Source organism: Anoplopoma fimbria, chromosome 18, assembly GCF_027596085.1.
Source record: "Anoplopoma fimbria isolate UVic2021 breed Golden Eagle Sablefish chromosome 18, Afim_UVic_2022, whole genome shotgun sequence".
Classification (NCBI taxonomy): domain Eukaryota; kingdom Metazoa; phylum Chordata; class Actinopteri; order Perciformes; family Anoplopomatidae; genus Anoplopoma; species Anoplopoma fimbria.
The window spans coordinates 126,481-153,318 of record NC_072466.1 but is presented as its reverse complement, the minus strand read 5'-3'; the positions used below and the strand labels follow the sequence as shown (position 1 = coordinate 153,318).

Here is a 26,838-nt window from a genome sequence, read left to right as displayed (position 1 = left end):
CTACTTTCTTCTTCTTTGATGTGGAGGACAAAAGGAGTCGGACCCTGAGATAAACATGAATAACATTTACTTCTATACGGATGTATCTTTATATATATATATATATATATATATATACACAAATAAAGGTATGCTTCTTCATAAAATCGCTGATCTACCTCTTCCCCATGATGCCAGTGGTAGCAGCGAGGTCTCTGTTAGCATCGCTGGTCTTCCTGCGGCGGCGGCGGTTGAGTCGTCTCCGTGTAGCGGCAGCGATGTCGGGGGTCGGAGGACGCTGGACTGGGACTGCTGCCCCCCACTTCCAGTCCCTCTGCTGTTCAGGTCCCTGAGGACGTCGTAGTTGATCTTACTGGAGATCTTTTTCTTCTCTAGCATCCTCTCAATGGCCTCGCCCGCCGTCGACGCCGGGATCTGCTCCTTCTTCTTCTTGGACTTCTTCGGCTACAAACAGACAAGATGGAGCTTTATTATATATGAGACTCTATTATATATAACACTCTATTATATATGACACTCTATTATATATGACACTCTATTATATATGACACTCTATTATATATAACACTCTATTATATATATTATATATAACACTCTATTATATATAACACTCTATTATATATGACACTCTATTATATATAACACTCTATTATATATGACACTCTATATATATCTACTCTATTATATATAACACTCTATTATATATAACACTCTATTATATATAACACTCTATTATATATAACACTCTATTATATATAACACTCTATTATATATGACACTCTATTATATATAACACTCTATTATATATGACACTCTATTATATATAACACTCTATTATATATATTATATATAACACTCTATTATATATGACACTATTATATATGACACTCTATTATATATAACACTCTATTATATATAACACTCTATTATATATGACACTCTATTATATATGACACTCTATTATATATAACACTCTATTATATATACACTCACTCTATTATATATAACACTCTATTATATATATTATATATAACACTCTATTATATATGACACTCTATTATATATAACACTCTATTATATATGACACTCTATTATATATAACACTCTATTATATATATTATATATAACACTCTATTATATATAACACTCTATTATATATAACACTCTATATATATGACTCTATTATATATAACACTCTATTATATATTCTATTATATATAACACTCTATTATATATAACACACTCTATTATATATAACACTCTATATATGACATTCTATTATATATAACACTCTATTATATATGACACTCTATTATATACTCTATTATATATAACACTCTATTATATATAACACTCTATTATATATAACACTCTATTATATATAACACTCTATTATATCTATTATATATAACACTCTATTATATATAACACTCTATTATATATATATAACACTCTATTATATATAACACTCTATTATATATAACACTCTATTATATATGACACTATTATATATGACACTCTATTATATATGACACTCTATTATATATAACACTCTATTATATATAACACTCTATTATATATGACACTCTATTATATGACATTCTATTATATATAACACTCTATTATATGACTAAGAGTCTAGGCCCCTGAGGGTCCATGAGGGTCTGAAGTTCTGGGGCCCCTGAGGGTCTCAGAGGGTCTGGGGCCCCTGAGGGTCTCAGAGGGTCTAAGTCTCTAAGGATATCTAAGGGTCTAGGACCCTAAGGGTTCCTGATGGTCCCAGACGGTCCCTGAGGTTCTCTGGCAGTCTGGGTCTCTGAGGTTATCTGAGGGTCTGGGGCCCCTGATGCAGTAGCCAGGCTTCAAACTCACCTTCTCTTTATACGTCCCCTGTTCCTTCTCTTTCCTAATCCGCTCTTCTTTCTCTGTCAAAACAAACAGAGGAAGAAGATGACAATGATGAAGACCATGATGAAGGACACCAGGATGAAGACCAAGAAGAAGACCATGAAGAAGACCATGATGAAGACCATGATGAAGACCATGATGATGACCATGATGAAGACCATGATGGAGACCATGATGATGACCATGATGAAAATCATGATGATGACCATGATGAAGACCATGATGATGACCATGATGAAGACCATGATGAATATCATGATGATGACCATGATGAGGACCATGATGATGACCATGATGAAGACCATGATGGAGACCATGATGATGACCATGATGAAGACCATGATGAAGACCATGATGAAGGACACCAGGATGAAGACCAAGAAGAAGACCATGAAGAAGACCATGATGAATACCATGATGAAGACCACGATGAAGACCATGATGGAGACCATGATGGAGACCATGATGAACACCATGATGAAGACCATGATGAAGACCATGATGATGACCATGATGAAGACCATGATGATGACCATGATGAAGACCATGATGAAAAGCATGATGATGACCATGATGAAGACCATGATGATGACCATGATGAAGACCATGATGAAGACCATGATGAAAATCATGATGAAGACCATGATGAAGGACACCAGGATGAAGACCAAGAAGAAGACCATGAAGAAGACCATGATGAATACCATGATGAAGACCATGATGAAGACCATGATGAAGGACACCAGGATGAAGACCAAGAAGAAGACCATGAAGAAGACCATGATGAAGACCATGATGATGACCATGATGAAGACCATGATGGAGACCATGATGATGACCATGATGAAAATCATGATGATGACCATGATGAAGACCATGATGATGACCATGATGAAGACCATGATGATGACCATGATGAATATCATGATGATGACCATGATGAAGACCATGATGATGACCATGATGAAGACCATGATGGAGACCATGATGATGACCATGATGAAGACCATGATGAAGACCATGATGAAGGACACCAGGATGAAGACCAAGAAGAAGACCATGAAGAAGACCATGATGAATACCATGATGAAGACCACGATGAAGACCATGATGGAGACCATGATGGAGACCATGATGAACACCATGATGAAGACCATGATGATGACCATGATGAAGACCATGATGATGACCATGATGAAGACCATGATGATGACCATGATGATGACCATGATGAAGACCATGATGAAGACCATGATGAAAATCATGATGAAGACCATGATGAAGGACACCAGGATGAAGACCAAGAAGAAGACCATGAAGAAGACCATGATGAATACCATGATGAAGACCATGATGAAGACCATGATGGAGACCATGATGATGACCATGATGAAGACCATGATGGAGACCATGATGATGACCATGATGAAGACCATGATGAATATCATGATGATGACCATGATGAAGACCATGATGATGACCATGATGAAGGACACCATGATGAAGACCATGATGAAGACCATAATGAAAACCATGAGGATGAAGAGGATTAAGATGATGAAGAGGATGGAGAGGATTAAGATGATGAAGAGGATGAAGAGGATGAAGAGGACTAAGATAATGAAGATGATGAAATTATGAAGATGATGAAGAGGATAAAGATGATGAAGAGGACTAAGATAATGAAGATGATGAAGAGGATAAAGATGATGAAGAGGAGTAAGATAATGAAGTTGATGAAATTATGAAGATGATGAAGAGGATAAAGATGATGAAGAGGACTAAGATAATGAAGATGATGAAGAGGATGAAGAGGATAAAGATGATGAAGAGGAGTAAGATAATGAAGATGATGAAGAGGATAAAGATGATGAAGAGGAGTAAGATAATGAAGTTGATGAAATTATGAAGATGATGAAGAGGATAAAGATGATGAAGAGGACTAAGATAATGAAGATGACGAAGAGGATGAAGAGGATAAAGATGATGAAGAGGAGTAAGATAATGAAGTTGATGAAGAGGATGAAGATGATGAAGATGATGAAGTTGATGAAGAGGATTAAGATGATGAAGAGGATGAAGATGATGAAGATGATGAAGAGGATAAAGATGATGAAGAGGAGTAAGATAATGAAGTTGATGAAATTATGAAGATGATGAAGAGGATAAAGATGATGAAGAGGACTAAGATAATGAAGATGATGAAGAGGATGAAGAGGATAAAGATGATGAAGAGGAGTAAGATAATGAAGTTGATGAAGAGGATGAAGATGATGAAGTTGATGAAGAGGATTAAGATGATGAAGAGGATGAAGATGATGAAGTTGATGAAGAGGATGAAGAGGATTAAGAGGATGAAGAGGATGAAGAGGATTAAGAGGATGAAGAGGACTAAGATAATGAAGATGATGAAATTATGAAGATGATGAAGAGGATAAAGATGATGAAGAGGACTAAGATAATGAAGAGGATGAAGAGGATAAAGATGATGAAGAGGATAAAGATGATGAAGAGAAGTAAGATAATGAAGTTGATGAAGATGATGAAGATGATGAAGTTGATGTAGAGGATTAAGATGATGAAGTTGATGAAGATGATGAAGAGGATGGAGATGATGAAGATGATGAAGATGATGAAGAGGATTGAGATGATGAAGAGGACTAAAATAATGAAGTTGATGAAGAGGATGAAGAGGATTAAGATGATGAAGAGGATTAAGATGATGAAGAGGATGGAGAGGATGAAGAGGATTAAGATGATGAAGAGGATTAAGATGATGAAGTTGCTGAAGATGATGAAGAGGATAAAGAGGATTAAGATGATGAAGAGGATGAAGATGATGAAGAGGATTAAGATGATGAAGTTGATGAAGATGATGAAGATATTGAAGAGGATTAAGATTATGAAGAGGATGAAGATGATGAAGAGGATTAAGATGATGAAGAGGATAAAGATGATGAAGATGATGAAGAGGATTAAGATGATGAAGTTGATGAAGATGATGAAGATGATGAAGATGATGAAGAGGATTAAGATGATGAAGAGGATAAAGATGATGAAGAGGATTAAGATGATGAAGATATTGAAAAGGATTAAGATGATGAAGAGGATGAAGATGATGAAGAGGATTAAGATGATGAAGAGGATAAAGATGATGAAGATGATGAAGATGATGAAGAGGATTAAGATGATGAAGTTGATGAAGATGATGAAGATGATGAAGATGATGAAGATGATTAAGAGGATGAAGAGGATAAAGAGGATGAAGAGGATGAAGAGGACTAAGATAATGAAGTTGATGAAGAGGATGAAGTTGATGAAGAGGATGAAGATGATGAAGAGGAGGAAGTTGATGAAGATGATGAAGAGGATGAAGTTGATGAAGTTGATGAAGAGGATGAAGAGGATGAAGTTGATGAAGTTGATGAAGAGGATGAAGTTGATGAAGTTGATGAAGAGGATGAAGAGGATGAAGTTGATGAAGAGGATGAAGATGATGAAGAGGATGAAGTTGATGAAGTTGATGAAGAGGATGAAGATGATGAAGAGGAGGAAGTTGATGAAGATGATGAAGAGGATGAAGTTGATGAAGTTGATGAAGAGGATGAAGAGGATCACCTTTCTGCTCTCTCAGGTATTCTGCGTTCTGCTTCATCCACAGCTCCGTCTTCACCTGGACCTCCCGATCGTTCAGGATATACTGCAGCAGAGAATCAGAGAAGAAGCCACATCCTGTTCAGCCTTTCACAGTAAAAGTTTATTTGTGAAGGCACTCGATATAAAGGTGGCTCTAAAAGAACAGAAACATGATCTATGAAGATAAACTGCATGGATCAATACAGTGATCGATGAATGGACTGACCTTATCAATCTCCTGATCATCGATATCCTTCAGGTCCAATTCTCCACTCTCCGACTGCTCGTCTGTAGAAACACCAGAAACAACAGCAGAATCAACACCCACTCACCTGTTTACCACCTGTTTATCACCTGTTTAACACCTGTATATCACCTGTTTATCACCTGTTTACGACCTGTATGTCACCTGTTTAACACCTGTTAATCACCTGTTTCCCACCTGTTTAACACCTGTTTGTCACCTGTATAACACCTGTTTACCACCTGTTTACCACCTGTATAACACTTGTTTACCACCTGTTTATCACCTGTTTACCACCTTTTTAACAACTGTTTAACACCTGTAGAACACTTGTCTAACACCTGTTTCCCACCTGTCTATCACCTGTTTATCACCTGTTTACCACCTGTTTACCACCTGTATAACACTTGTTTACCACCTGTTTACCACCTGTTTTCCACCTGTTTATCACCTGTTTACCACCTGCTTAATACCTGTTTAACACCTATATAACACTTGTTTACCACCTGTATAACACCTGTTCATCACCTGTTTACCACCTGTCTATCACCTGTTTATCACCTGTTTGCCACCTGTTTAACCGCTGTACAACCCCTGTTGACCACCTGTTTATCACCTGTTAATCATCTGTTTATCACCTGTATATCACCTGTTTACAACATGTTAACCACCTGTTTATCACCTGCTTATCACCTATTTACCACCTGTTTACCACCTGTTTATCATCTGTTTATCACCTGTATAACACCTGTTTATCACCTGCTTATGACCTGTATAACACCTGTTTTACCCGTTTACCACCTGTATAACACCAGTTTACCACCTGTTTACCATCTGTTTACCATCTGTCTACCACCTGTTAACATTATGAAGTGATGATGACGTAAAGATGACATAATGATGACGTAACGATGACATAACGTTGACGTAACGATGACATAACGTTGACGTAACGATGACATAACGTTGACGTAACGATGACGTAACAATGACGTAACAATGACGTAACAATGACGTAACGATGGCGTAAACATGACGTAACGATGACAAAACGTTGACGTAACAATGACGTAACGATGACGTAACAATGACGTAACGATAACGTAACGATGACGTAACGATGACGTAACGATAACGATCTGTCTACCACCTGTTAACATTATGAAGTGATGATGACGTAAAGATGACATAATGATGACGTAACGATGACATAACGTTGACGTAACGATGACATAACGTTGACGTAACGATGACGTAACAATGTAACAATGACGTAACAATGACGTAACAATGACGTAACGATGACATAACGATGACCTGTTAACATTATGAAGTGATGATGCGTAAACATGACGTAACGATGACAAAACGTTGACGTAACAATAACAATGACGTAACAATGACGTAACAATGACGTAACAATGACGTAACGATAACGTAACGATGACGTAACGATGGCGTAAACATGACGTAACGATGACAGAACGTTGACGTAACAATGACATAATGACGACGTAACAATGACATAACGATGACGTAACGATGATGTAACTATGACGTAACAATGACGTCATACACACCTTCTGGTTCCGACCCAGTGAAGGTCTGGAAGGTCTGTTGGAGGCTCAGGCTGGCTGCATTCGGCAGTTTTCCCAGGATGACGGCCAGAGGAGCAACCTGACGGTGAGGCCCCTCCCCTTTCTTGTCTGACTCCTCCTCCTGCTCACTGTCATCCATCTTTTTTTCCTGCCCCTCCTCCTCCTGGATCACCTCACACAGGAAGTTCTGGGTCAGGTGTTGAGCGGCGGCTTGGAGATCGGCGTCTTCGACCTCCGGCACCTCAGGTTCAGAGGTGAGGGAGGAGACCTCGACGTCATCAGGGTCTGAAAAGCAGGAAGTGAAGAGTCGTGACGTGGTTCAGGTGTTGAGGTGGACTCACGAAGGATCAGTACAGACCGATTTCTTTGGTGTAGGCGGCGTAGATTCCTCTCAGTTTAGGTCGGCTCTTTTCCAGCTCTGTCTCAATCTCGTCTTTGTAGCAGCTGATCTCTCCTGAGGATGAAAGGTTTAAATGGTAAATGGACTGTACTTGTATAGCGCTTTTCTAGTCTTATGACCACTCAAAGCGCTTTTACATTACTAATCATTCACCCCCATTCACACACTGATGACAGGAGCTACCATGCAGGGTGCCACCTGCCCATCAGGATCTCTCTAATCATTCACACCCATTCATACACCGATGGCACAGCCTGCGGGAGCAATTTGGGGTTAAGTGTCTTGCCCAAGGACACATCGACATGGACTGCCGGAGCCGGGTATCAAACCGCCGATCCTCTGATTGGAGGACGACCCTGCTCTCCACTGAGCCACAGTCTTCTAAAGCTTTTCAGTACGGCTGAACAGGAAATAACAGAAACATCTCATTCTGAAGTCTCAGTCCACTATGAATTACTCAATAAGTTAAAGCTAGTTCCTCCACAAAGAATCACACAGAGGCCCTTTAGATCTAACGTTGACCAGAGAAGAGCTCACAGTCAGGAGAGCCTGAGGAACGACGAACCGACTGAAGAGATCTCAGACGACTGAGACCAAAGAAACGATTAGTCGACCAATCACATCAGAGAGACGGAACAATGAGGTAGAAACGGCATTCTTATGGCTTTATGAACTGACCTTCGACCTCATCCAGCTTCCTGGCCAGCTCGTGTTCCAGCTGCAGAGGAAGAGGACAGTGAAGATGATTGGTCGGGTCATTGATCATAAATGGGGAACTTATCTGTCAGTAGCCAATCAGAGACAGAGGGATCTACCTGTTGCATCTTGACTTTGTGCTGTCCGGCGGTGAAGGAGGGTGGATCACATTCCTGCTCCAGATCTACTTTCATGAACTCATCGATGGTGAGCTGACTGGTGGGCGTGTCCTCAAACTCTGTTAATCTGTAGAACGGAGGAGAGGACGTTGTAATCTACAGGGATCTACTGTGATCTACTGCAATCCACTGTGTTCTACTATCATCTACTGCAATCCACTGTGATCTACTGCAAACCACTGTGATCTACTATCATCTGAAGTGATCTACTGTGATCTACTGTACTCTGCTCTCACCTCTTCCTCAGAGTGGTCTGGCAGACCTTCACAACACTGATCACATCCTTCACCGTACGACGAAACTTATGCATCCGAGCTGCCACCAGGAGAGCTGAGGAGGAGAAGGAGGAGGAGCAGGAGGAGGACACAGAGGTAAATATTGAGGCTCTAAACACTGGTTTATGGTTACACATCCGTGAAGGTGGCGAGTGTTCTCACGGTTAAAGTGATTTAGCATCAGAGGACAAGGAGAACTTTGAGGAGCTACGAGAAGATGTGTTTGCCTCGAGGAGAAACGTCTCCTCATCACCAATCCAAGTCCTGCAGCTCTGAACGTTTATGTGATCAGAGCTTTTCAGGCGTCACTGTCACACGTAGTTCACTGATTAATAATGTCTGACCAAGATGTTTTATGTGTTTAGGACACAGAAGGTCCTCAAATATTTAGCAGGATATTAAACCTGGACCAAACCACTGCTCCACCCACGGACCGTTCCACTGATGTTTGTTGTTGCCACGGTTACGGCGGCCATGTTGTACCTGCTCCACAGAGTCCGGACGGCCGGCGTCCTGTGTGCATCCAGTCCCTCTTCATCCTCTGGACCAGACGAAGAGCCGTCATGGAAACCTCATGAGTCTGCATCCCAAACTCCAACATGTGAGCAAAACGAGGGATGTAAAGGCAAGGGTCTGAGGGAGGATGATTAAATACATAATTAAATAAATACAAAGTTAAATTAATAATGTAGAAAATGAATGAAATAAATAAATGAAGAAAATTAAATAAGATTAAATAAATAGATTAAATAGTTTAAATAAATAAATTAAATAAGTAGATTAAATAAATAGATTAAATAAATAAATAAATAAATAAATAGATTAAATAAATTGAAGAGCCTCCCGTTACCGGAGCGAGCCTCCCGGTTACCAGAGAGAGCCTCCCGGTTACCAGAGAGAGCCTCCCGTTACCGGAGAGGAGAGGAGGAGAGGAGAGAGGAGAGGAGGAGAAGGAGAGGGAGAGGAGGAGGAGGAGAGGAGGAGAAGGAGAGGGAGGAGGAGGAGAGGAGAGAGGAGAGGAGAGGAGGAGAGAGGAGAAGGAGAGGAGGAGGAGAGGAGGAGAAGGAGAAGGAGGAGGAGGAGAAGGAGGAGGACAGGAGAGGAGGAGAGAAGGAGGAGGAGAGGAGGAGAAGGAGGAGGAGGAGGAAATGGCGGCTGAACTCTTCTCCACCAGCCTCCTTCACAGTAACGAGGTGGAGGTGAAGAACAGTTTTATTCAGCCAAATGAAACAGAGCCGCTGGCCGACAACACCAACGAAGAAGAAGATGTTCAGATGAACGTCCAGCACAGAGAGGAAGGAGACGGCTGGAAGGAGACCCGGCCCACGCTGAGAGAGAGGTCAGAGGTCATCCACAGAACGCCTATCATTCCTCTGAAACATTCAACACCACTCTGATGTCTTTGTTCTGCAGATCAGAACTATCGTCCCGTTAGAGAGGAGGAGGTTCATCTGAGGAGTAAACAGGTGTTGTTGTTGTGCTCCAGGAACGCTCTGATGTTCAACAACGAGCAGATGGCTGACGTTCACCTCATCGTCGGTCCTCCAGGAGACACAGAGTTCCTGCTCATAAGGTGAGCTGCTGTCTCTACTTCCCGTAGTCCTCTCTGTCTCTACTTCCTGTAGTCTTCTCTGTCCCTACTTCCTGTAGTCCTCGTCTGTCTCTACTTCCTGTAGTCCTCTCTGTCTCTACTTCCCGTAGTCCTCTCTGTCTCTACTTCCTTTAGTCCTCGTCTGTCTCTACTTCCTGTAGTCCTCTCTGTCTCTACTTCCTGTAGTCCTCTCTGTCTCTACTTCCCGTAGTCCTCTCTGTCTCTACTTCCTTTAGTCCTCTCTGTCTCTACTTCCTGTAGTCCTCGTCTGTCTCTACTTCCTGTAGTCCTCTCTGTCTCTACTTCCTGTAGTCCTCTCTGTCTCTACTTCCCGTAGTCCTCTCTGTCTCTACTTCCTGTAGCCCTCGTCTGTCTCTACTTCCTGTAGTCCTCTCTGTCTCTACTTCCTATAGTCCTCGTCTGTCTCTACTTCCTGTAGTCCTCTCTGTCTCTACTTCCTGTAGTCTTCTCTGTCCTACTTCCTTTAGTCCTCGTCTGTCTCTACTTCCTGTAGTCCTCTCTGTCTCTACTTCCTGTAGTCCTCTCTGTCTCTACTTCCTGTAGTCCTCTCTGTCTCTACTTCCTGTAGTCTTCTCTGTCTCTACTTCCTGTAGCCCTCGTCTGTCTCTACTTCCTGTAGTCCTCTCTGTCTCTACTTCCTGTAGTCCTCGTCTGTCTCTACTTCCTGTAGTCCTCGTCTGTCTCTACTTCCTGTAGTCCTCGTCTGTCTCTACTTCCTGTAGTCCTCTCTGTCTCTACTTCCTGTAGTCTTCTCTGTCCTACTTCCTGTAGTCCTCTCTGTCTCTACTTCCTGTAGTCCTCTCTGTCTCTACTTCCTGTAGTCCTTGTCTGTCTCTACTTCCTGTAGTCCTCTCTGTCTCTACTTCCTGTAGTCTTCTCTGTCCTACTTCCTTTAGTCCTCGTCTGTCTCTACTTCCTGTAGTCCTCTCTGTCTCTACTTCCTGTAGTCCTCTCTGTCTCTACTTCCTGTAGTCCTCTCTGTCTCTACTTCCTGTAGTCTTCTCTGTCTCTACTTCCTGTAGCCCTCGTCTGTCTCTACTTCCTGTAGTCCTCTCTGTCTCTACTTCCTGTAGTCCTCTCTGTCTCTACTTCCTGTAGTCCTCGTCTGTCTCTACTTCCTGTAGTCCTCGTCTGTCTCTACTTCCTGTAGTCCTCTCTGTCTCTACTTCCTGTAGTCTTCTCTGTCCTACTTCCTGTAGTCCTCTCTGTCTCTACTTCCTGTAGTCCTCTCTGTCTCTACTTCCTGTAGTCCTTGTCTGTCTCTACTTCCTGTAGTCCTCTCTGTCTCTACTTCCTGTAGTCTTCTCTGTCCTACTTCCTGTAGTCCTCTCTGTCTCTACTTCCTGTAGTCTTCTCTGTCTCTACTTCCTGTAGTCCTCTCTGTCTCTACTTCCTGTAGTCCTCTCTGTCTCTACTTCCTGTAGTCCTCTCTGGCTCAGACCTGTGATTGGTGTTTCAGTACGTCCTGGCGGTGGGCAGTTCGGTGTTTGGGGCCTTGTTTTATGGAGACCTGGCAGAGGGTCAGTCTGAGATCCACATCCCTGACGTGGAGCCGGTGGCCTTCGCGGCTAAGAAGTACATCGTTCCCGCTCTGGCTCGGGCCTGCGTCGGCTTCCTGGAGACGAGTCTGGAAGCCAAGAACGCCTGCGTGCTGCTGCCGGAGCTGACGCAGCGCTGCTGGGAGGTGATCGACGCTCAGGCCAAGCTCGCTCTGCGGTCCGAAGGTTTCTGTGAGATCGACCTGCCGTCGCTGGAGATCATCCTGCACAAAGACTCACTCAACATCCGGGAGTTCGAGATCTTCAGAGCGGTGCTGAGTTGGGCGGCGGCTGAGTGTCGGCGTCAGGGCCTGCCGGTGAGCCCCAGGAACCAGCGGGCGGTGCTGGGTAAGGCTCTGTACCTGGTCCGGATCCCCACCATGACCCTGCAGGAGTTTGCTGACGCTAGAGTTCCCTCTAGTGAAGCGGGCCGGACTGGCGCCACAGAGGTGCCACCGCTTCCAGTCCTCTGCCTACCGCAGCAACCAGTGGCGCTCCAGGGGGCGCTGCAACAGCATCCGGGTCGCCGTGGATCGGCGGATCTTCATGGCCGGACTTGGTCTGTACAGGTCGAGCGGCAGGAAGGCCGAGTACACGGTTAAGATCGAACTCAAGACGCCGGGAACTGTTCTGGCCCAGAACCTCACCAAGTTCCTGTCGGACGGATCGAGCAGCACCTTCCCAGTGTGGTTCCAAACAGGACACCTTCTACACGGTCAGCGCCGTCCTGGACGGAAACAAGCTCAGTTACTTTGGCCAGGAGGGGATGACCGAGGTCCAGTCTGGGAAAGTGACCTCCAGTTTCAGTGTTCATCGGACAGCACCAACGGAACTGGTGTGCAGGGGGGGCAGATCCCTGAACTGGTCTTCTACTGATGAACCAGAACCTGAACTGGTCTCCTACTGCTGAACCAGAACCGGACAGACTCAAGACCCTTAATCAATCAGAAAACCTGTGAGAGGGAAGACGGCGGGAACAACCAGCTCTGATTCACCGTCCAGGTGGAACTGGAAGCTGATTGGCCGGTGGAACCGGAAGCTGATTGGTTTGTCTGTTCTTCTTAAAGGGAAATTCTGAATGACCAATAAAGTTTAAGTGACTGAAACTAAATCTGTATTTTAGCTTCTTTGAGATGTTCAGATGAAGTGAAAATGTTTGGTGCTGTAGTTTCCTGTCTCCGCCACTAGAGAGCTGAAACAGTGGTTCATGGGAAATGTAGTAAATGCACTTTAAAAAGCCTTTTCCTGCAGCACCAGAGGAGTTTACTTATCTCCATCTGAACCAAAAGTCTTCATGCTGTATTTGGTGACAATGTGTGTGTGATTAAACGCTGACACATGAAATGAGGGGATGTCATGTGACACATTCTGTCCTATCACAGAGAGAAACAGGAACAGTTCTCACCGATGGCCGGAGCGTTGATGCAGAGCTCACGAGCCAACAGCAGAAAGGTTTTCCCCAGAATGTAAACGTTCACCTGCACACATGAAGGTAAAGTTAGGACTGCAGGTGATATGAGAGTGTGCAGGTGTCTGCTGGTCTGAGGGCAGTCCTACCTGCAGCAGGTCACTCAGGTCCAGCAACATGTCTGAAACACAGTTAAGGAAAACCTTGTGGAGGGCAAAGGTCACCGTGAGGTCCAGAGAGACAACTTCAAACTCAAACCTTCACACACAGCACGTCAGAGAGTGTGTCTGTGGTTGCTAGGATACGTGGCGTCCCCTCGGTGCGACACACCAGGTAGAGGCACGCGGCGATGACGTGCTCCGTCTTGCGTCCTCGCGTCAGATGTTTACTGACGACCATCTTGAAGAAGTTGAAGGCCGTGTCCAAACAGTGCTGGTTCAGCTGAAGCTGACTGCCCAGCTGTTGGATCTGACGCTTACCTGGAGACACACAGAGGTTAATGAGGTCATGGTGGTGATGATGATGATGATGATGATGATGATGATGATGATGATGATGAAGGTACTCACCGCCCTGCAGGGTCTGGGCCCTGGACTCTTTTCCAACACTGGTGTGAAAACCAGAACCAAGAAGGGGAGCCTTAACTGGACCTGCAGACAAAAACACCAGAGTCCATTCATAATATGAGATCATTTAATCCACCTCACTACCAGAGTCCATTCATAAAATCATTTAATCCACCTCACTACCAGAGTCCATTCATAATATGAGATGTAACGTTTTCATTTTGTCACCGTTTTATATTGACATCTGGTGACACTTCCTGTAAAACAGACTGGAGGTCAGCCGGTAACAGTTCAGTGAGGTTGATGTCACCAGTGTGGAGTTGGTAAGAGCTTCCTGCTGCAATCAGACTCAACCGGCCTCAGCTGTTACTTTGACAACCAGGTGATCAGTTCACCTGGTTGCAGAGGGAAAGGTTTTCTCTACAGAGACACACAAGAGACAGTTTCTGCTGCTTCAACATGAAAACTGCTGCTTTCTTCATCGGGTGAGTCCTACGTATCCAACCTGGACAGGTAAAACAGACCTCACCACATGGACAGGTACAACAGACCTCACCACATGGACAGGTACAACAGACCTCACCACATGGACAGGTACAACAGACCTCACCACATGGACAGGAACAACAGACCTCACCACATGGACAGGAACAACAGACCTCACCACATGGACAGGTACAACAGACCTCACCACATGGACAGGTACAACAGACCTCACCACATGGACAGGAACAACAGACCTCACCACATGGACAGGAACAACAGACCTCACCACATGGACAGGAACAACAGACCTCACCACATGGACAGGTACAACAGACCTCACCACATGGACAGGTACAACAGACCTCACCACATGGACAGGTACAACAGACCTCACCAGGTAACACTACTAATCTCACCTGGACAGGTGGAATACAAACGACACTACTTTTCCAGACTCATTATCTGCTGCAAGTTCACAGAAGAAATTACAGCTGAAGATCAAATGGAAGGTAAACTGGTTTTACTGGTGGGTGTTCACAATCTTTACTTGTGGATGAACAGGGTCTTTACTGGTGGATGAAAGGAGTCTTTACTGGTGGATAATCTATTTCTTTTCTTCACAACCACATAAACTGTAACTTTAACCTGCAAATTTTTGGTAACCTTTCACCTGTTGAATGTTTTTTAATAGCTAAATAGTTTTAGCAGACGTAGTTTAGATTTTCTGTCTTGTCAGGTTCTGCGGATGCTGTTGTTCAGTCGGAGTGTCGGGAGCGTTACCTGTGGATCCACGTGACCTCACTACAGACACCTCGCTTCGAGGCTGTAGGTCAGTTCTTCATGTTGACTTTAGTACTGAATACCTGCTGTCCACCTGTCCAGCTGTCTACCTGTGTGTCCTGAACTGACTGCAGCGCTCTCTTCGTCCATTCTGATGTAGATGGAAACGGCGTGCACTCAATCAGTGAGCATGTTGCCTCACGCTGTGGTTACACCATCAGCACCTTCAAGATGGACGGCTTCACCACCTTCAGAGCTTCATACTACTCTTGCTTCACCCACAACCAGGTAGCTCCACCTCCTCAAACTGTTATTTCTGGGGATTACAGCGTCCAGATTGACTGGAGATTCTATTTTCCAGGATGACGAGGTGTTCACCTTCAGCTTTAATGTGATAGTGAGTGATTCTGGTGGAATGTTGATCAGCCGACCTGTTTCTGCCGTCTGTGCTGGTCTGATCTGGACTCACAGAGAGATCATATGTGAGGAGGACTACATGGAGGTCAGAACACCTACTTCTAGTACTACTATTCTACTAATACTACTGGGAGTTTCACAATGCATGAAGTCTTGAAATAGATTTGAGTCTAAACCAGAGGCCTGAGTCTTCACTGGCCAAACATTTCGATTACAATTCACCTGTCGACGATTCTCGATGTTCCATCCTCAATGTTCTACATTACTGCACATGGCTACTTTTTCATCAAGCTGATGGATAAAACTGAACCCGTTTTATTCAGGAATTGCTTTAAGTCTGTAATATAGAACTTTGTATCTATTCATTACCAGTATCTGTTAGAGCGACTTAAGTCCATAAACATTACAAAAACAAAACCTAAGGTGTATCACAGCTCTCAAACAGGGCACCACATCAGTTAGCTTAGCAGCTAGCAGACTTTTCTTACTCACAGCTCTTCTACTCCTACTTGGTTCGAGTCACTGCATCTCCCGACAGGCTTAACAACACCGCGGATGAATTTCAGCCCAACATTGTTGAACCAGCTCGTTGCTCTCCTTCTAATATGAGCTGCTCTAACGACTGCTGAGTGTAGTTTCTGGGCTCCACGCACTGTTGGTATAGTTAGTTTAAGCCCCGCCCCCTCGGTGAAGCACCAGAGAGGAATGCAGTAAAGACTCACACTAATCTGGAATGAAACCTAACTCAAGACATTGCCACCCCTCTATTGTAAGCTGTTGTGTGACGGGTTTTAAGGCTGGGTTCATGATGTCGACCAGGTGAACGTGAACAGAGAGCCTTCATGTGGAGGTCAGCGGGGGGACAGTGGACAGGTGTGGCAGGCCGCCTTCTCTCAGGTAAAATCACACCAGCACAAACAAATCAAGTCCTTATTTGGCCCCTCTTCCTGAATGGTTCCTCTTCCATCCAAACATAGTCACCTATCACCCAATATTAAGGAATCGACTTGCATCAGGTGATATTTGAATGTTTGGAAACCTGGACCCAGGGTGGTACAGTCATGCTTCCTTCAGAGGTTGATGGATACTATTCCCTTCATTTATATCAATGTAATTTTAGTTCTGTCATGGACAGCTGTGGTTCTCTCACCAATATCCCTTTGGAGTGTTTTAGAGTTGGATTTAGGATTTTGCTGATGACTTTAAGGACTTTGCCCGGTCCAGCTCTTCAATCAGGGTTGACATCTTGATCCCTTATTGGCCACAGTGTTGTAGTAGTAGTAGTAGTAGTAGTAGTAGTTTAGTCCTGTACTTGGAGGCAGGTTTTGGGGCTAACCTTTGTTTTCAATCATATGAAGGAGGTTCATTTCTGATGTGTTGCAGATGTATTCTTATGGTGTGACAATATTTTAACACGTGATTATAGTCAGATCTGTGGTTTTAATAATGGTTATTTAAAGACATTTAAACAGTCACGGATTTATTACCAGCTGTTCATTCATCAGTTTAAACTGTTACTTTCAGTCTGAATTATATCTTTAACTTCTTATTTCTCCGATTTTATATTTTTCTCTATTTGTATATTGCTCAACTCTGCTGACATCTGACTTGTCCTTGTTTGTGATTGGTCAGAAGCTGCAAACCCCGCCCCTTTTATGTGAACGCCTCATAACCACATTGATAAACTGTTGTTGATTTACTGAGTTAATAACCAGCTTCACAGGACGTTTAGACTTGGTTGTTAGGGTTAGTTTAACCAGACTCACTTCCTAGTACAGCCAGGGAGACCCTAAATGTTACCTGGTAATTTAGTGACAGAGAATCTCAACCTAGTCAGGTCTGTTGAACTCCACCTGGCCGACGGTGCAGCCTGACAGAACCACTCTGCTGGACCCCACATGTGGACCCAAACAGACCGATGGCTCCAGAGTCCTGTTTGAGTTCAAGATGGACTCCTGTGGGACCAGACGCATGGTACGACTTAAAGATACTAAAAACATTTTTCCCAAAAAGCTTTGTACGAGAGGAGAGCTCACCAGGAGCACCGGTAAGCAACAGCTTCTATGATGGTAAACTGGATACTTTTAGGTTTCCGACTAATCAGAAGTATTTTTTTTTTTTTTTTTTTAAGTGTAGATGGAGTAAGTTCAAAGGTGTAGCAAAGATTGTTAACTGAGGATGTCTAAAACAGGTCGGGGAGACGTACATGGTTTATGAGAACGAGATCCTTCACGACGGACAGCTAGTTGCAGATGGACCAAACTTCATCTCCAGAGAATCTCAATTCAAGTAATAAACTCATCTGACCCAATTCTCTGTTGGAGGACTTGTCCTGTAATCAGTATCTAAAAATAAGCTTCAACAAACACTCCAAAGTAAAGATTGTTGATAAAGAATGTGTCTGATTCTCAAACAGGTTGACAGTGAGGTGCTTCTACCCCCTTAGTGGAGTGAACAGACTATCTGTGGACAGGATCTTCAGTTCAGAGACTCCTGGATTTGGTTCTGTCAAAGTCTTGGAGAGCCTTAAAGGTTAAAGTGGAGCTATCAATAATCCAAATCCAGTTTAGCTTGAGTTACAGAATCTCAAAAATCCCTTTTTTTTTTTATAAATTCTACAGCAGATTCATTAAATCAATTCCCTGGCAAAGACTGTTCGCATCAGAAAACTGGAAATGCTGTCAACATACCAACTAACCAGGTCTACCAAATGCACCAAATCACAGCGGAGGGGGGAGTCCTGGCTCACCAAAGTATCAGTCCTCGGCCCAAACCTGGACCCAGTCACTTTATCACAGTACCCAGAGGACACAACAAGCTGCTCCACTCTTCCCAAAACTTCAACATCTTTCCGAACCTTAATCTCTCGCCTCCTCCTGAGGGTCAAACCTCCCATATCAAGACTGTCCCACTGCAGGTTTTGTCTCCTGCTGGTCATTTCATGTCCCAGAAACCTGACCAACAGGAAAATCCAGGACTAACTGATGACAACCCAGCCTTGGACTTGAGTTCATCCAGCAGGATTCCTGATTCTCCAACAGTGGAACAGTTTGAAAGTGACTGGGGAAGCTTCGGTCAGACTCTGACACTTCAGGGTCTCAATAGTTGAGATCATTTTTGGCCCCCTGGCCTAACATGGGAACAGAACACTCTTGGCCAAAATGGTATCATTAAGACAAATCGAGACCCGCAGAGTCTTAACATTTATCCTCCTCCCGTCGTTCAAGAACCGACCCAGCAACATGAGGCCAGTCTGGATTTGAGCCTTTACAGGTCCTCAGGTGTTGGGATTGAAATGGCCAACAATCAGGAGACACCTGGAGACCCGCCTCAGAGTCAAAATGATCCTTCTCAAACCTCTCAGTCTAACCTAGTCCTTCAACCAACATCTCAGTCCAGCCAACACCACATTGGTAGGAGAGAACAACTCCTGTCTGGCAGAGACAAGAAATATGTCCCGGCTAATACCAAAGGCATCGCATCCAAAAATACTGCGCCTGCCTTGTCTGGAGACCCACAGGAGTCTGTCAGCACTGAACCCACATCTACTGCAACCAGCCAAGTTACCCAAAACCTGGGAAGACCAGGTACCATTGAAAGGAGGAATATTGAGACTGTAAAGTCCAGAATGAGGACCCTAAGAGTCAAACCTCTGAGCAAATTAGTTTCTTCTGGACATCAGCTCAACCAGAAACCAGTTATCCAACAAGCAAACTCACAACTCTCTAATCCCTCCCAGTATGCTTCTGGTCTGACAGCTGATGGGAACCACTGGATGTCCCAACAGCTTCCTGAACACAGAGGTTTAGACATAAGAGAGCAACATGTGCCAGAGAGAACAGGTTTCTCAACACTGAGGCAGGAAATGGATGTTCATGGTTTCCAGGTCAAATCAGATCCATCTGCAGTGATCCACTTCTCAGATCTGGCCCCAATCGAGCAAGACCACCAACAGAAACTGGTCCATTCATCCCAAAACCAGCAGGGACCCCAGCAGAAACTGGTCCATCTGTACCCAAACCAAAAACTGGTCCAATCAGTGGCTGAGACAGGAAAAGATGGATACCAGGAAGCTCTTCTGAGAAATGTCCCTCAACCAACAGGTATATAAAATATGCAGACTCAAAAATAAAGATCCTGTTCGCTGTGTCACAACTAAATGTTTTTTTTTCTTCTGTTTTTCTGCCTTTGCCACCATCAGGGACATCTAACATCAGAGTAAGGCTTGTTCCCAGTCTCCCAGGAAGACGTCAAACCCATGATGAACCCAAAGTCCAGAACCCCACCACTCTGTTTGACACCAGGGGAGCAACCAGCAGGACATCCTACCTCGGCATCGCTACACAGAACATCCCAAAAACTCTTGTGGACATTGGAGAACATGAACCCAACAATTCCAACAGTAACAAGGACCTTAATCCCACTGCAGGGGAAGCTGGGTTTACTGGATCCCGCACAGGTCCTTATGGTTCTGGTGTTTCCGGTTCAGACTTGAAGATGCACAGGAAGTCTGACTGCGGAGGTCAGCATAGCGCTAGTGTTCACCAAGGCATCATGAGAGGTACTCGAGACAGACCACCAGAATAAAGCATTCAGAGTCACACTGCTTCTTTAATTTAAAGAATCATCAGATATAAATAAATAACTAAAGAAAACTATCAAACTGTGTATTCAAGTTACTTTACATTTCTCTAAGTTTAACCAAAAGAACTCAAGTTATTCCCTTTTAAAAATGCAATGTAGTTATTTAAAGACTGAATAAAAGAATTAAGAACATTGTACTTTGATCTGAATGAAGCAGTACAGAACTTCATTAATCCTGGTTTAATAGCTGTCTATAAATTGATCAGATGGTAAATACTGTATAATTATTCCGGTAATTCCTCAAAGATGATCATGATGTGATTGAACTGAATGTTAACAATAATACTGAACCGTTAGTTTGAATTGGTTTGTTGAAGCTGCATCAGTTCACTGCTGTTGTTCTGATGGTGTCAACATGTTTCTGTCCCAGCAGGTAAACCGATCAGCTGAACAGAAACCAACGGTTCTGATCAAGCACTGTCTGCAAATTCAACCAATCAATAAAGCTCTGTTTGTTCACATCCAGCTGTTTGTTTTTAAAGCTGTTTGTTCACATCCAGCTGTTTGAATTGAAAGCTGTTTGTTCACATCCAGCTGTTTGTTCACATCCAGCTGTTTGTTCACATCCAGCTGTTTGAATTTAAAGCGGTTTGTTCACATCCAGCTGTTTGAATTTAAAGCGGTTTGTTCACATCCAGCTGTTTGAATTTAAAGCTGTTTGAATTTAAAGCTCTGTTGCTGATCAGGAGGTCTTTTAAACATCTGTTTTATAAAGTGGACTTGTCTTTTATGGCCTGCCACACTCTTATGTGTATTAGATCAAATACACATATGAGATAAATGAACAGCACGAAAATAGTGATTATTTTCTATAAATGAATCACAATATTGGTGAGAGGTTTATGTTCAGTCGACTGCTGGACTGCAGTCTGAGAGTTTGTATTCAGACTTTAATCTTCACATTGCTCCAGTGCAAAAGGACAATATAAAATGAGCAGATTTTGAATGGAGTTTGGTCAGACTAAGATCATCTCTTGTTCTAGAAGCTGAACTGTGGGCTGCAGGGACTTCATAGAACTTTCTATATTCCTCTAACTCTTGGTCATGAGCCAGACTCCATTCATAAATCTAGTGGTTCAGAGTTCCTGTGTAAATGTTCTCACCGTCAGCAGAGACAAACTGTCCCACAGCAGAAGAAACTCCTCCACTTCCCTCCACGAACTGAACCTCGGAGACGATGATGTTGTCCTCCAGAACCGAACCACAGCTGGTACACACCGCGCTGCCCCGGGCCTGATCCACGTCTATGTCGGACCCCCCACAGGTCCTGCACACCCTGGAGCTCATGGTGAAGGTCCGAGGTCAACACAGCCTGCGGGTCAGAGAGGTGACTTTAATGTTTTAGATTCTTCAACTTTCAAGATAAACTACTGTACTATTACTACTATTTATGTTTTTGTTTTATTTCCATATTTCTATAAAAAGGTCAGACAGAAGATAAAATAAATAAAATGCAGGTGCAGTAAAAACAACTTAAGGCAAATAAACTCAACTAAAAGAGAAAATATATATTAAAATATCAATTAACCTGCCAAATAACATCACGTTTTTACAAAATCAAGTTTACTCATCCCAAATCTTACTGACCAGGTTCCAGTTTCAGTCCGGGGGGCAGACACACCTTAAGAGCAGGCCTAAGACCTTCCTTTTTGATAGCGCTTATAGTTAGGACTGGTTCAGGTTTATAGTTAGGGCTGGTTCAGGTTTATAGTTAGGACTGGTTCAGGTCTATAGTTAGGACTGGTTCAGGTTTATAGTTAGGACTGGTTCAGGTCTATAGTTAGGACTGGTTCAGGTCTATAGTTAGGACTGGTTCAGGTTTATAGTTAGGGCTGGTTCAGGTCTATAGTTAGGACTGGTTCAGGTTTATAGTTAGGGCTGGTTCAGGTTTATAGTTAGGACTGGTTCAGGTCTATAGTTAGGACTGGTTCAGGTTTATAGTTAGGACTGGTTCAGGTTTATAGTTAGAACTGGTTCAGGTCTATAGTTAGAGCTGGTTCTGGTTCGCCTTGGTCCAGCCCCTAGATATGCTGCTATATGCCTAGACAGCCGGGGGACTACCTAGGATACACTGAGCTCCTCTCTCCTCTTCTCTCCCTCCTTCTTTATGTATTAATCTCCTATTTATGCACATTACTGACTTTGCTTCTTCCCCGGAGTCTTTTTGCTTTCTCGCCTCGCAGGTTCCCAGGAATCGTTGTGGTACCTGGACCGTAGTCGTGCCTCCTGCTGACACCCACTGCTACTACTATTATTATTATTCTTACTCACATTATTATTATTATTAGTCAAATTATTATTATTATTATTACTCACATTATTATTATTATTATTATTATTAGTCACATTATTATCATTAGTCACATTATTATTATTAGTCACATTATTATTATTATTAGTCACAGTATTATTATTATTATTAGTCACATTATTATTATTATTAGTCATTGTTATTATTATTATTAGTCACATTGTTATTATTATTATTAGTCACATTATTAGTCACATTATTATTATTATTAGTCACATTGTTATTATTATTATTAGTCACATTGTTATTATTATTATTATTAGTCACATTGTTATTATTATTATTAGTCACATTGTATTATTATTATTAGTCACATTGTTATTATTATTATTAGTCACATTATTATTATTATTAGTCACATTGTTATTATTATTATTAGTCACATTGTATTATTATTATTAGTCACATTATTATTATTATTATTAGTCACATTACTAATACTATTCCCTATACCATTACTATAACTCTACTACAGTCATTCCTGCTGTTATCAGGAGTCTTCATCTTCTCCTTCGTTACTCTGATTACTACTGTGATCATATGAATCATTTATGACATACACACTGAAGGAGGTGAGGGTCTAAGGACAGAGGATGTGAGGGTCTAAGGACAGAGGATGTGAGGGTCTAAGGACAGAGGATGTGAGGGTCTAAGGACAGAGGAGGTGAGGGTCTAAGGACAGAGGATGTGAGGGTGTAAGGACAGAGGAGGTGAGGGTCTAAGGACCGAGGATGTGAGGGTCTAAGGACAGAGGAGGTGAGGGTCTAAGGACAGAGGATGTGAGGGTCTAAGGACAGAGGAGGTGAGGGTCTAAGGACAGAGGATGTGAGGGTCTAAGGACAGAGGAGGTGAGGGTGTAAGGACAGAGGATGTGAGGGTGTAAGGACAGAGGAGGTGAGGGTGTAAGGACAGAGGAGGTGAGGGTGTAAGGACAGAGGATGTGAGGGTCTAAGGACAGAGGAGGTGAGGGTCTAAGGACAGAGGAGGTGAGGGTCTAAGGACAGAGGATGTGAGGGTGTAAGGACAGAGGAGGTGAGGGTGTAAGGACAGAGGAGGTGAGGGTCTAAGGACAGAGGATGTGAGGGTGTAAGGACAGAGGAGGTGAGGGTCTAAGGACAGAGGATGTGAGGGTATAAGGACAGAGGATGTGAGGGTGTAAGGACAGAGGAGGTGAGGGTGTAAGGATAGAGGAGGTGAGGGTCTAAGGACAGAGGATGTGAGGGTGTAAGGACAGAGGAGGTGAGGGTCTAAGGACAGAGGAGGTGAGGGTGTAAGGACAGAGGATGTGAGGGTGTAAGGACAGAGGATGTGAGGGTGTAAGGACAGAGGAGGTGAGGGTGTAAGGACAGAGGAGGTGAGGGTGTAAGGACAGAGGATGTGAGGGTGTAAGGACAGAGGAGGTGAGGGTCTAAGGACAGAGGATGTGAGGGTGTAAGGACAGAGGGTGTGAGGGTGTAAGGACAGAGGAGGTGAGGGTGTAAGGACAGAGGAGGTGAGGGTGTAAGGACAGAGGATGTGAGGGTGTAAGGACAGAGGAGGTGAGGGTCTAAGGACAGAGGATGTGAGGGTCTAAGGACAGAGGAGGTGAGGGTGTAAGGACAGAGGGTGTAAGGACAGAGGATGTGAGGGTGTAAGGACAGAGGAGGTGAGGGTGTAAGGACAGAGGAGGTGAGGGTCTAAGGACAGAGGATGTGAGGGTGTAAGGACAGAGGGTGTAAGGACAGAGGATGTGAGGGTGTAAGGACAGAGGAGGTGAGGGTGTAAGGACAGAGGAGGTGAGGGTCTAAGGACAGAGGAGGACAGAGGGTGTAAGGACAGAGGATGTGAGGGTGTAAGGACAGAGGAGGTGAGGGTGTAAGGACAGAGGAGGTGAGGGTGTAAGGACAGAGGATGTGAGGGTGTAAGGACAGAGGAGGTGAGGGTGTAAGGACAGAGGAGGTGAGGGTGTAAGGACAGAGGATGTGAGGGTGTAAGGACAGAGGAGGTGAGGGTGTAAGGACAGAGGAGGTGAGGGTGTAAGGACAGAGGATGTGAGGGTTACCTTAATATATACAATTTTATATATCTATATCTAGATATGGCTGCACGGTGGTGTAGTGGTTAGCACTGTCGCCTCACAGCAAGAGGGGTCTAGGTTCATTTCCCGGGCTGGACAACCTTCTGTGAGGAGTTTGCATGTTCTCCCCGTGTCAGCGTGGGTTCTCTCCGGGTTCTCCGGCTTCCTCCCACAGTCCAAAGACATGCAGCTTAGGTTCATGAAGACTCTAAACTGCCCGTAGGTGTGGATGTGAGTGTGAATGGTTGTTTGTCTCTATATGTCTGCCCTGTGACAGACTGGAGACCTGTCCAGGTGAACCCTGTCCAGGTGAACCCCGTCCAGGTGAACCCCGTCCAGGTGAGACCTGTCCAGGTGAACCCCGTCCAGGTGAGACCTGTCCAGGTGAGACCTGTCCAGGTGAACCCTGCCTTCGCCCATTGACAGCTGAGATCGGCTCCAGCACCCTGAGACCCTTAACTGGATAAGCGGTTACGGAAGATGGATGTATAGATATTTATATCTATCTATCTATCTATCTATCTATCTATCTATCTATCTATATATATATATATATATATATATATATATATATAGATAGATAGATATATAGATAATATAGATATATATAGACATAGATATATAGATATAGATATATAGATAGATATATAGATATATATATAACTAGATGTGATACTATAACATATATATGATGAGATATATTTATATATATATATAGATAGATATATAACTAGTGTGTACTATAACATATATATGATGAAGTATTTAATATTATTCAGTGTTGAAGATTCACTTTACAAACTAAACCGTTAAAACCATCACAACATCACTGACTGGTGGACTCACCAACAGCAGGAACCAGTTAATAGAAACCAGAAGACCAGCAGACCAGTCCTGCTCAAGTAGACCAGTCCTGCTCAAGTAGACCAGTAGTCCGGTCCAGCAGTCTGCACCAGTAGACCAGTCCTGCTCCAGTAGACCAGCAGTCCGGTCCAGCAGTCTGGTCCAGTAGACCAGTCCTGCTCCAGTAGACCAGTCCTGCTCAAGTAGACCAGTAGTCCTGCTCCAGTAGACCAGTAGACCAGTCCTGCTCCAGTAGACCAGCAGTCCGGTCCAGCAGTCTGGTCCAGTAGACCAGTCCTGCTCCAGTAGACCAGTCCTGCTCAAGTAGACCAGTAGTCCTGCTCCAGTAGACCAGTAGACCAGTCCTGCTCCAGTAGACCAGCAGTCCGGTCCAGCAGTCTGGTCCAGTAGACCAGTCCTGCTCCAGCAGACCAGTAGACCAGTCCTGCTCAAGTAGACCAGTAGTCCTGCTCCAGTAGACCAGTAGTCCTGCTCCAGTAGACCAGTCCTGCTCCAGTAGACCAGTCCTGCTCCAGTGGTCCAGCAGTCTGGTCCAGTAGACCAGTCCTGCTCAAGTAGACCAGTAGTCCTGCTCCAGTAGACCAGTAGTCCTGCTCCAGTAGACCAGTAGTCCTGCTCCAGTAGACCAGTAGACCAGTCCTGCTCAAGTAGACCAGTAGTCCTGCTCCAGTAGACCAGTAGACCAGTCCTGCTCCAGTAGACGAGCAGTCCGGTCCAGCAGTCTGGTCCAGTAGACCAGTAGACCAGTCCTGCTCCAGTAGACGAGCAGTCCGGTCCAGCAGTCTGGTCCAGTAGACCAGTAGACCAGTCCTGCTCCAGTAGACGAGCAGTCCGGTCCAGTAGACCAGTAGACCAGTCCTGCTCCAGTAGACCAGTCCTGCTCCAGTGGTCCAGCAGTCTGGTCCAGTAGACCAGTCCTGCTCAAGTAGACCAGTAGTCCTGCTCCAGTAGACCAGTAGTCCTGCTCCAGTAGACCAGTAGACCAGTACTGCTCAAGTAGACCAGTAGTCCTGCTCCAGTAGACCAGTAGACCAGTCCTGCTCCAGTAGACGAGCAGTCCGGTCCAGCAGTCTGGTCCAGTAGACCAGTAGACCAGTCCTGCTCCAGTAGACGAGCAGTCCGGTCCAGTAGTCTGGTCCAGTAGACCAGTCCTGCTCAAGTAGACCAGCAGTCCGGTCCAGCAGTCTGGTCCAGTAGTCCTGCTCCAGCAGTCCGGTCCA

The 26,838-nt window shown here is 44.0% G+C and overlaps 2 protein-coding genes and 1 pseudogene across 10 annotated transcripts in view; 2 read left to right on the top strand and 1 right to left on the bottom strand.

Moving 5' to 3' along the window:
- The window catches only part of brf1b (BRF1 RNA polymerase III transcription initiation factor subunit b), a 28,524-nt gene extending 2,313 nt beyond the window's left edge, over nt 1-26,211 (bottom strand). Inside the window, 19 exon segments of the mRNA XM_054618268.1 lie at nt 1-44; nt 159-266; nt 268-300; nt 302-444; nt 1,873-1,925; nt 5,527-5,608; nt 5,771-5,832; nt 7,369-7,671; nt 7,745-7,840; nt 8,465-8,504; nt 8,602-8,728; nt 8,898-8,991; nt 9,420-9,569; nt 13,492-13,564; nt 13,644-13,675; nt 13,800-13,973; nt 14,064-14,144; nt 21,491-21,699; nt 25,601-26,211. The exon segment at nt 1-44 is cut by the window's left edge and continues 8 nt beyond it. Of these exon segments, the coding sequence (XP_054474243.1) occupies nt 1-44; nt 159-266; nt 268-300; nt 302-444; nt 1,873-1,925; nt 5,527-5,608; nt 5,771-5,832; nt 7,369-7,671; nt 7,745-7,840; nt 8,465-8,504; nt 8,602-8,728; nt 8,898-8,991; nt 9,420-9,569; nt 13,492-13,564; nt 13,644-13,675; nt 13,800-13,973; nt 14,064-14,144; nt 21,491-21,674 (1,879 nt within the window). The 5' untranslated portion in view covers nt 21,675-21,699; nt 25,601-26,211.
- Nucleotides 10,085-12,962, top strand: LOC129106968 (BTB/POZ domain-containing protein 6-B-like; annotated as a pseudogene).
- LOC129106966 (uncharacterized) lies at nt 14,295-20,821 on the top strand. Of its 9 annotated transcripts, XM_054618273.1 has the most exons (12): nt 14,295-14,924; nt 14,971-15,055; nt 15,283-15,375; nt 15,487-15,614; nt 15,688-15,828; nt 16,563-16,640; nt 17,577-17,717; nt 17,935-18,032; nt 18,160-18,275; nt 18,365-19,846; nt 19,945-20,304; nt 20,758-20,821. In XM_054618273.1, the coding sequence occupies exons 2-10, from the start codon at nt 15,049-15,051 to the stop codon at nt 18,850-18,852; spliced, it is 1,290 nt and encodes a 429-aa protein (XP_054474248.1). In that variant the 5' UTR covers nt 14,295-14,924; nt 14,971-15,048; the 3' UTR covers nt 18,853-19,846; nt 19,945-20,304; nt 20,758-20,821. The 9 variants fall into 9 exon arrangements, with proteins under 9 accessions (XP_054474248.1, XP_054474245.1, XP_054474247.1 ...); XM_054618270.1 differs by lacking the exon at nt 20,758-20,821 and having other exon boundaries at nt 14,295-14,545; nt 19,945-20,339; XM_054618272.1 differs by lacking the exon at nt 20,758-20,821 and having other exon boundaries at nt 14,295-14,870; nt 19,945-20,339.
- Nucleotides 26,212-26,838: the final 627 nt, after the last annotated feature.